Raw genomic sequence first — 10,807 nt, forward strand, 5'->3', positions numbered from 1 at the left:
ATTACAATCCCTTTAATAACTCAAATTTGTATGTGTTGAGCCTACCACTCTCAAAAGGAAATTTCTAAGTCATTTGTTGTTTTTGCTTTTTTTAATGATTTATTTATGCATACAGAACTGGGGTACAGGCCAGAGGTACAGGGGTGGTGAGAGGATTCACCAGAGACAGAGTAGGGAGCAAGACTGACAAGTACACTGCTGAGATCAGCAGGGGAGACAGGAGAGGTCTGCCTTGCCATGGAGATCACCTCTGGGGCGGGGATCCAGCTTGCACTGACGTGGCTGGGGTCAGCTAACAGTGCTGTGTCCTAACCCATTCTGCCACCAGGGAGGGCCCAATTTCTAAAAGTTATTTGTGAGTAATTTGTGGTCATCCTTCATTTTTCCTCCTCATTCTCCTAACCCTTACTCCATCTAGACCCTGGATGGATGGTGGTGGAATGCTGCCCAGAATTTCTTAGGCAAGTTATTAATGAAGTGGCACCAACATGTCAAGTAAACAGAAGAGAATGGTTTCTATTAGGGCTTCTTCACACCATGTTGCATGTAGCCTTCGACTATAGGAACAGCCCCCTATCCATTGCTCCCCTCAGCACTGTTATTGCTTGGTCTGCTCCCCACTTTCTCTCTAGTAAATCCTTTCAGCCCTCTGCACCTCTAGCCTACACCCCAGTTCTTGTATATGTAAATAAATCTTTAAAAAAAAAAACAACATATTTTTGGAGTAGGGAATAAGATCAAAAATAGGTGGATGGTGATGGCACACAGCTGATTTGGTGGTGGGAAGCCCACGGGGATTACAACTGAGATGGAAAAAGGCACACAATGATGTAAAAATAAACTATTATATAATTTTTTTAAAAGGGTATTTTATGTACCATATATAATAATCCATTTATCTGAGACCTTCACTTGACAATTTAGTTATAATTTTTTTAAAATATGGAATGTTTCACGAATTTGCATGTCATCCTTGCGCAGGAGCCATGCACTGAGATGGAAAAAGGCACACAATGATGTAAAAATAAACTATTATATTATTTTTTAAAGGGTATTTTATGTACCATATATAATATAATAATCCATTTATCTGAGACCTTCACTTGACAATTAAGTAGTAGTTATAATTTTTTTTAAATATGGAATGTTTCATGAATTTGCATGTCATCCTTGCGCAGGAGCCATGCTAATCTTCTCTGTATCGTTCCAACTTTAATATGTGGCTGCTAAAATGAGCACTATTAAGATTTTTAAGAAAAAACAAAGTAGGAAGGTAAGAAATAGCAACAGAACTCAGATTCTAGTCTGAGCCATGATCCCTGGAACCCCTAAGAGAGACTATTTTTAATGAATACTGAAATGCAATTCTTTTTCTATTTTTGTTCATTTTTGCATTTTTGACTTCTCCCCTGAGGTGTAATCCCTGTAAAATTCCCACCACCAAGTCACCCATGACCCGTCATCATCGTCTTATGCTATTCCCTCTCATTTTGATCCCTCTCCCTGCCCCTCCCCAATGTTATTTCTCAGAAATATATTTGTACTTTTATCTTTTTTTTACCCTGACCTTGTTTGGTTTCCCTATATTCGTATAAGTGAAACCATTGGATATTTTTCCTTTTCCCTCTGACTTGTGAAATACAATTCTTTTCAACTATGACTGCTTTCTTTAGGAATGAGGAGCAAAAAGGAACTCATGCAGAGATTCATGACTGCCAGTCTTGTAGGCGGGGCAAATGAGAAGCAACTGTTTCATGGACACAAGGACCCCATTGGGTAACAAAGCTGGTACTAGATGGTGGGGATGATGGCTTGCCACAAATGTGCTAAGTGCCACTGAACTGTACACTCTGAATGGTTAAAATGGTAAATCTTATGTGTATTTTACCATAATAAAAAAATATGAGGGCCTCCTATGACCTAAGGAAACATCCTCTGGTTGTTTAATGCAGAAAGGAACATACGTATAATCTGAACTCATGACAACTTCAAAGGGAGTTTCCAAATAATTTTCTTCAGTAAGCCACTTTGAGAGAGTAAGATAACTGACTGGGCCCAATCCACTGTGACTTTATAAGTACTCTGTCCCCACCACCCTCAGTCCCAGCCCCTTAATCTGCAACAATGAAGCATTCAGATTACCACAGGACATATTTCAAATAGTTTAATTTTAAAAATATTCTATTCAGTGCTAAAATATGTCTTCACTCACTGTTGCCCATTTCCATTTTCTTAAACTTTTTTGAAACAAAAAATAAAATCACAAAGTTCAATTAAACATGCAGATTTCAAAGAAAAGAAAACTTTCTAGAAAGTCTGAGCTGAAGGAGTACTGTGGGCCATGGGTACTATCCTCAAATTCTTGCTGGGGCAGCGTTTGCGGCAGGAGGAGACTGAGGCAGGGGTGCTGGAATGAAACATACAGGAGCAATGGGGAAAGCTGCGTGTGTGTGTATTGGAAGGGAATGGTTATGATAGGAAACAGAGGCCTGTCACCAGCTAAAGAGCCCACGAGAGGTGGCATAACCTCAGGAATGGGCACAAGTGCCAAAACAGCAAGAAATCTACATGGACTTTCCTGCCCTCATGTGCAGAAAGGCCCACCCCTTCCTGGAGGTGGCCCTTCTTCCCTCCAAAGTCTCTACCCAGTCATTCTCCAACAGCAACTGATAGGTCCAGGCCCAGGCCCAGTAGGAAAGGCCATGAATCAATCTACAGTCTTCACTCGAGTTCAACTAACCCTAGGCACTCTCTTTTCCAGAAGGTGCCTTCCACATCTCTTTCCTCTCGTAGAAGCGCCAGCAGCTCAGTCCAGAGACCCTGGAGCAGATACTGCTACCTGGAGGTGACGGATGAACCTTAGAACGGCTGCTGCTCCAGCCAGCTTGGGTTGCAAAAAGGACGAGTGCTCCTCTTCTCAGGAGCAAGCAGACACAGGTGTCAAGGATGGGAAGATGATGCTACAACCCCAGGTCCTATGTCAGCCTTCCAGTCCAGAAGGTCCCTAGGTGCAGACTCTGGACCCCAGTGCTTGCCCTTTCCCCAGCAACATAGCATGGCCAGAACCAGAATGCAATAAATAGAGGCAGGGGCCAGGAGGCGGAGAGCACCAAGACGGTGCTAGCTTTCTGAAGCTGTCTGCGGCACTGCCGGTTGGTCCACACAGAAGCGTTTCAGGGGCGGAGCACCTGAGTCGTCCTCTTCCTCAGTAATCTGTAAGCAGTCAGAACATAGAATTACAGGCCATCCCTCTGAGCCAGAGCTTTCCCATCCACCCTAATTACAACCCTAAAGTCCACCTCTAACTTTCCCAGGTAACCAAACTTTTCCCTCGCCTCACAACCTGCAGATCGTGGTTTCCCTTGGTGCCTCGGCACCCTATTAAGGACACTGAGAAATGGGGAAACTCCTTACCTGTGTCTCTAATGGAACTGGTTCTTCCTTTGTGAGGGTAGGAGGTTCATCAGCAACTTCTGAGGCAGGCAGGGAGGGCTCTGAAAAAATGCCAAGGTCAGCAGTACTGCAGGCCCTCCTGATGGAGATTCCTACCTTTCTACCTCCACCTGGGGGAGTTTTCCTATGAGCCATGTGGTGGTACCCTGGTGAAGAGGCTATAATGGCTAGAGAATCAATATATTACTCATAGGATATAATGTGAATATCATACACTCTGACATCCTGATCCACCGACTACCACCTATGCAGTCTCGGACAAGCAATGTAAGCTTTCTCATCCTCTACTTCCTCATCTATAAAATGGAGATGACAGCAGCTCTACCACAGGAGTTTTTTTTTTAAAAAAGATTTATTTATTTATGCACACAGAACTGAGGTACAAGCCAGAGGTTCAGGGGGCAGTGAGATGATTCACCCGAGGCAGATTGGGGAGCAGAACAAAAGACTGACGAAGTGCACTGCTGAGGTGAGCAGCAGGTGAGATGGAAGAGGTCTGTTGTGCCAGGTGGATTACCTCCAGGGCCAGGGATTGACGTAGCACTGAAGGGACTATGGCTGGCTTGCAGTGCTGCCCTTTAACACGAGGGCCACCAGGAGTTATGAGAGAATTATACTCAATGCCAAATACAGAAAGAGCCTTACAGGCAGCTAAACACTCAATTGTGTTGCTAGTTTTTTCATTATGTAAGGGGGTAAAAAAACCCACCTATTCCCCCAAATTTCCCAAGCTGTCAGCAAATGGCAGTAAGATTGGTAGGCCTGGGGAAAAACTCCAAGAGGTTTTCCTGGGTAAAAAGAAACTCACCCTCAAGGATCTCCTGCCCCAGTGTAGGGGGCTGGGAGTCATCCGTGCGAAAGTCAGATGTGTGTGCTGGGCTCAGGGACTCGCTCTGCTGGGGGCTGGGGCTTGAGTTGGTGCTGCTGTCCACCTTGAGCTGATAGACATCAGACACAGAACTCTGGTTGCTGTTTTCATCTGTAAACCAAACAATACAAAGGCAACAGCTGAGGATTTTCCTCCAGAATAACTCAGTAGACTCAGCCAAGGGCCTTGTGTCTCCTTAGACAGCATGGACACAAGCCAGCACAATGATCCCTGCTACAGACACTCCCTGAACTGAGGAAAACACTCCTCAAGGCTCCTGTGAACTACAAACTAGCAAGTCTTACACTGATTAATTTAAGCATGTCCTGTTTCATGGGGTGTATTCTAAGCATCAGATACAGCCAGAATCCTTAAGTTTATGCAGTATTTGTAGTTCAGAAAAGTCAGGAGATGCTATTTAATCTCCCCCCCCTTTTTTTTTAAGATTTATTTATTTATGCATATAACAACTGGGGTACAGGCCAGAGGTGCAGGGGGTGAGAGGATTCACCAGAGATAAGAGTGGGGAGCAGAATAGGCAGAGCTACTGAAATACACTGCTGAGGAGAGCAGCAGGTGGGATAGGAGAGGTATGCTGTGCCATGTGGGTCACCTCCCTGGCCAGGGATCAAACTCAAGCTGCAGTGGCTGCACTTCATAGTGCTGCGCTTTAACTTGTTGCTCCACCAGGTAGGACCCTAATCCCTTCTTTTAACCAATCAATTACAAAGTAAATCTGGGGGTCTCCCTGGTGGTGCAAGGGGTTAAAACTATCCACATCCACTGTAGGGACAGTTCAAGTTTGATCCCGGCCAGGAAGCTGACCCACATGGCACAGCAGATCTCTCCTGTCTCACCCTCTCAGTGTATTTCAGTTGATCCATCTGTTCTGCTCCCCACTCTATCTCTGGTGAACCCTCTCATACCCTTGCATACCTTTGGCCTGCACCCCAGTTCTTGTATGCATAAATAAATAAATCTTAAAAAAAAAAACAAGAATCTCGGACTTTCTCACCGTCCAATGAAAGACACATAGCTGTGTCTCCGAATCCTTCTCATATCACGTGTATAGAAAATGATGCGATCTGTCTGGCACTCTTGGTTGTTTGAAGAGGGAGGTAGTTTCTTGAGGTGGTCAGTTCAAACCCTCCAGCTGCTCAGACTCCACCTGCTTCAAGGCTTAAGAGATTACCACTTGAAAAGCTCTTGTCTGAATGTTAAAAATCACCAACTCATCAAAAACATAGTAGTTAACAACTTCCTTTCCCTTCTTTCCAGCAGCAGTGACCAAATCTGATTCCTCTCACCCTGATAACACCTGTGTTCCTTCATTCCTCTCCTACTACCTTTGTTCAAGCCTCATTATCTCTGTCTGGCCTCCTACAACAGTCACCTAACTACCCCCTTTTCAGGGTACACTCATATACTCCAAACTGTATATTATATCACCTCCACAGTGACAGAACTTCAGTGGTTCCCCATCGCCTAAAGAATGAATTTTAAATTCCAGTACTTACTGGGCCAGATGTTAAATGGACCTATCACAACCTACAAAGTCCTTTCAAACTCTAGCTCACTCCCTGCTGTTTTTTCCCTACATATCTTGGTTCCATGTGAGCTTGTCCCTAATCCAAGAGCAACTTCAGGCACAGGCATCAGTGCCCATCTGTTCCTTCTACTGGAATGACTAACTCTGGTCTCCCTGAAAGTCCCTAAACCAGCCAAAAGTACAGCTTGGGCATTATATCCTCCCCAGAGCCCTATGTCCCATGGTCCCCACAGTGCAAATGACTACCCTCTTTTATCATCCTGTTGTATCTTGTGCACACCTATATTTACTAATTTACACACCAGTGTCCTTTCAATAAATTCCATGTAGGCAGTCTCTGTGGCTTACTGGTTGCTGAACTCTACAGTGCAGTAATTAAAAGACCTGGCACATAATAGGAATTCATTAAATGTTCACTGAAGGAATGAAAATGAGATGGTGACCAGACTAAGGAAATGGAGCCTCATGTCTCCTAGAGACTTATAATTACGGAATACCCCATCCATAGCCAAAGAGAAAGTTCCACTTGTGTGCTCCTGCCTACATTTATTTAACCTTGGTAGGGCAGGGGGAGAGGAAGAGGGTCTCACAGCCTGCTCCCAGTCTAGTTAGGAAGAGAAAATCATAAGCCCTTCCCATGTTTTCCTCCTACAAGGACTACTATCTCCTACATTAAAAGAGAAGCAGCATTTCATTATGAAAAAAATAAAGCTCCGTCACTTCTGAGTTTGGGCAAGCATTTTTCTCCTGAGCATCAGTCTCCTTTAATAGGGATAACAATAACTGCCTGGTTTATACCACAGGCTGATGTAAGGATAACAGTAAGAAACTGAAGTGACCATGCTCTGTAAACAGTAATTGCCAGTGTAAGAAAGGCAACATGGGACTGCATGCTGAAAATCAGGCAAGATGTTTACTAAAGACTAGCTGAGAAAGCAGAATTTGGGATAACAGTGTCTAAGCAGATGCCTGGCTCTAGGAAGCCTACTCTAACACACGATCATAAAATACACAGAGTAAAAAAAGTTTTTGATCCAGAACATTAGGACCTAGCAAGAGGTCTGTCATTAGTTAAGTGGCTTTAGATACCTAATTTCACATCTCTAAGTCTCTGATTCCTTAAATGGAAATATTTGAGGATAGCATTATCTACCTTGCAGGGGAATGAGGTTTAAATGAAAAGACTTATATGAAGTGCCTAACAAGATATCAGCAAAACTTAGGCACTGAAATGATGTATAAAACTATTTTCCTTACTAATGGGTTCATCTAAGTTTTCAATTTCCTGCAAGAAGAGTAAGGATGCAACTCACCCTGGAATTCAAGAAGGAGAGAGGAATTGGCTGAGGCATCAGAGGGAAAGCCATTAGGTTCCCGGGCTGCTGAACTGTTCGATTTTGACTTTTCTTTCTAGAAAAGGAAAAAAAGAGGAATATGACAGAGCCAAGCAGGAGACTCACAAGAAGGGAGGGTACTATCTGAGATGCCAGTCTGGATTAGGCTGGAGTAGGAATAAATGACAGTGGCTTGACAATCCAGGTTCAAAGGAGTATCAGAATCCTGGACAAGGTGTTACCAAGCCTCAGTATCTCTCTGTAAAGTGGATCTTTCTAGCTCTAACAGCTTGAGAAGGTGAGCGACAGACACATAAGCATCTACTGGAGCTACTAGTGGCATTCTGCTTTCTGCCCTCATCAAAAAGCTCCCCAACCATGGGAGCTTGCTCGACTCCGTTAAGCAAGAATCTTAAAACACTCATTTGAGAAAGATTCCTTTTATAGTAGCACAGCAGGAAAAAAAAAAAAAAAAAAGCAAAAGATCTCTGAGTAGACAAAAAGTCACATTACATGTAATGAAGGCAAGGACAAGAGAAAGGGGCCCTGCTAACTCTCTAGTCCTGACCAATCATCCCATTCAAACTGATCACCCCATGTCTACCTTTGCCTATAACATTATTTCTTTCAAGAAAGTCACAGGTCACTCAAATGGGGGGAGATAAATACTAGTATGCCACAAACGAGCTATCCCATTAAGAAAAGAAATAAGCAATCTAAGCATTTGCAAATTAGGGCAACCCAAAAGCCGAAAGTTTAAATCTGGGTAATCTCAAACATTCTAATTAATATTTTTATACATATCCGTGCATCACACATGCATTATACAGTAATACAATTAAACTATTAATAACTATCAATTGTACCTCTATAATAAATAAACTATACATGTTTGTACATGCCTTTTCCATAGTTTTTCATATGCAGATATGTTTAATGTAATTACTTGTTACTACATAAGCAATATAATCATAATTTTAATAGTTGCATAGTGTCCTATTTCCTTTAATCACTTCTCAACTATTAGACATTTAGTTTTAGCTTTTTAGGGTTGTGTTTATTGTCACTAGGAGTAAAGTCACAACACTCAACTATCACTTTTTCCTGGAATTTTTATTTGGATAAATTTGCAAAAAAATAAAAAAACACCCCGCAAAACATCTAGATCAAGAAGTACAAACATGTTTTTCTTGAAATACCTGTACCTTATTATTTTTGAAAAGGATGGTGTTAATATATATGGTGTACCAGTACAGCACCCAGGCCAACATTTAGCTTTACTGTTATTTTTCTGAGAATCACTTATATTTATCTTAATTCTGTTTTCATGTAAAGTAAGTATTCCCTATAGGGAACAAAGAAAATACAGAAAAGTACCTGTAAACTAAAGATAACCTTATGCAGGAAAATGGGTTAAGATACATTGCAAGAACTTACTTCCTCAGTCCCATTCATCAATATTCAAAACACTACACCAAGTAATTTACATTTTTTATAATGAGTACAAAGTTTCACATGCGTACACAACAACTAATGAATTCTCTACAACAGGATCTTTATTTCACTTGCAAATTTTAAAAATTATGAACAATTCTGTAATGCTCTATACTGTAGAAATCCCTTGTATATTACCTTCTGAACATAAATTCCTAGAGCTAAAATTTTAGATCAAAGGTATAAAGACTTCAAATGCTTCTTTTTTCCCTCAAATTTATTCTGGGACAGTTGACATCATAGAGTATTTAAAGTATACAGTGCAGTGATCTGATATATGTATACACTGTGAGTGATTCTCGCCATCTAGTTAATACATCCATCAAGGACAGCATTTAAATATACTTTTCCAATCAACATCATTTGGGTCCTTCACATTTACCAACTAAGCCATCATTATTTTTTCCATTTTTCCTAATCCAACAGGCTCGTGCTTGTAAGTTATGAGACACACATGACCACGGACCATGGAAAATAAACTGATAATGGATGGCACTTAGCACCCATTTCAGCAACCAACACAATAAGAAGTCTTTCAGGAGAAGAAGGGCAGAAAGAATGTGAAATGAGAAAGGGCCAAGAGCTCTTAAGTGCAAAGGGCGGGCCTGTCTAGCAGTGTCCTTCCTCCACATACACATCCTGCCTGAGAGATCTAACTGCCTGACCTCTGGTCCTTCTGCTAAGGCTAGGGTTGGATGACGAATCAAGAGTGGCTTTAGCTCCCTCCCAATTTTTATTCTTCAATTCCTTGGGCTTAGCAATGATAAGAAACGCGGGGCTATTTATTCCCAGGAAAAGATTAGTTCCCTGGGAGGCAGAAGGTGAAACTAGGAAAAGGGGAAAGGTTAAACGTTGAAGTTACCCCATCCCCAAAATTCTCTTAGCAGAGGGAAAAAATGGAGGTCAGGCTCCTATCCTCCTCTCAAGTTTTGTAGTACTAAAAGCAAGTGAGTTCAGAGTCTTAAGGGAATAAGATGAGTGAACAGAAAAAGCTAATAGACACTAGAGAAAACAAGCATCATGAAGGACAATAAGCAGAGTAAGCTGTTGCAGAAACTGACTAATGGGACAAAAGCAATCAAATTAAACAAGTTTAAGGCTCCTCAGAAAGATAAGAAGATACTGAAAAGTTGTTTTGAACAAAAACCAACTGAAAAAAGTATAAAAAATATAATAGTTCAGGGTCTCCCTGCTGTCACAAGTATTAAAGTCTCAGCACTATCAAGCTATCCCCAGCTATGGCCATACCACTCAAGTTCGATGCCCGGCTAGGGAGCTAACCCACAGGGCTCAGCAGACCTCTCCTGTTTTGCCCACTCCTCCCCTCAGCAGTTTATTTCAGTCCATCTGCCTGTTCTGCTCCCCACTCTATCTCTGGTGAAGCCCCTCACTCCCCACACCACTGGCCTACACTCAAATTCTTGTGTACATGCATAAATAAATAAAAATATAATAGTTCAAAGTAATTAAATAAATGAGTTTAATAGCAGAAATATACCCAACTAAGGTGATTTTTTTTCCTAGTGAAAGAATAGGGGTACAGGCCAGAAGTACAGGGGGTGAGAGGATTCACCAGAGACAGAATGGGGGGGCCGCAGCCAAGACAGAAGAGGTCTGCTGCACCATATATGGGTTAGCTTCTTGGCTGGGAATCCAACTCAGACTGCACTGATGATAGCTAGATATAGCTGAGATTAATAAGCAAAAACTTGGGTAGAGAGATCATGAAAAGGATAAAAATGAAATGAGAAAAATTATGAACACAGAAGTTAATGTATAAGCATTACAGAATATCCATTCTTATAGAAGTCCTAGGAGTTCAAAAGTAGAAGCACAGCAGTAAGTATACATGGTCTGAGACAATTTTTTTTTTAATTATTACAAAAGTTTATTTTTACATCATTTTGCACATTTTTTTTTTTCCATCTCAATTGTAATCCCCACGGGTTTCCCATCACCAAATCATCTGTGTGCCACCACCATAGTCCCGTGCATTTCTCTCCCTTCCCCCCCTGGTTTTTGATCCCATTCCCCACTCCACCCCCACAAAATGTCTCTGGTATATGGTTGTTCATTATTTTTGTTATTTTCTCGCCTGGTCCATTATAC

At 41.8% G+C, this 10,807-nt stretch overlaps 1 protein-coding gene across 1 annotated transcript in view; it reads right to left on the reverse strand.

Moving 5' to 3' along the window:
- Positions 1-2,146: 2,146 nt before the first annotated feature.
- Positions 2,147-10,807, reverse strand: part of BCL7B (B-cell CLL/lymphoma 7B) — a 16,356-nt gene continuing 7,695 nt past the window's right edge. Inside the window, exons 3-6 of the mRNA XM_004688289.1 lie at positions 7,184-7,280; positions 4,262-4,432; positions 3,415-3,494; positions 2,147-3,213 (exon numbers count right to left, since the gene is read on the reverse strand). Of these exons, the coding sequence (XP_004688346.1) occupies positions 3,121-3,213; positions 3,415-3,494; positions 4,262-4,432; positions 7,184-7,280 (441 nt within the window). The 3' untranslated portion in view covers positions 2,147-3,120. The remainder of the gene's footprint in view (positions 3,214-3,414; positions 3,495-4,261; positions 4,433-7,183; positions 7,281-10,807) is intronic.

This window comes from Condylura cristata, unplaced genomic scaffold, assembly GCF_000260355.1.
Source record: "Condylura cristata isolate star-nosed mole 26May11 unplaced genomic scaffold, ConCri1.0 scaffold00024, whole genome shotgun sequence".
Classification (NCBI taxonomy): Eukaryota; Metazoa; Chordata; class Mammalia; order Eulipotyphla; family Talpidae; genus Condylura; species Condylura cristata.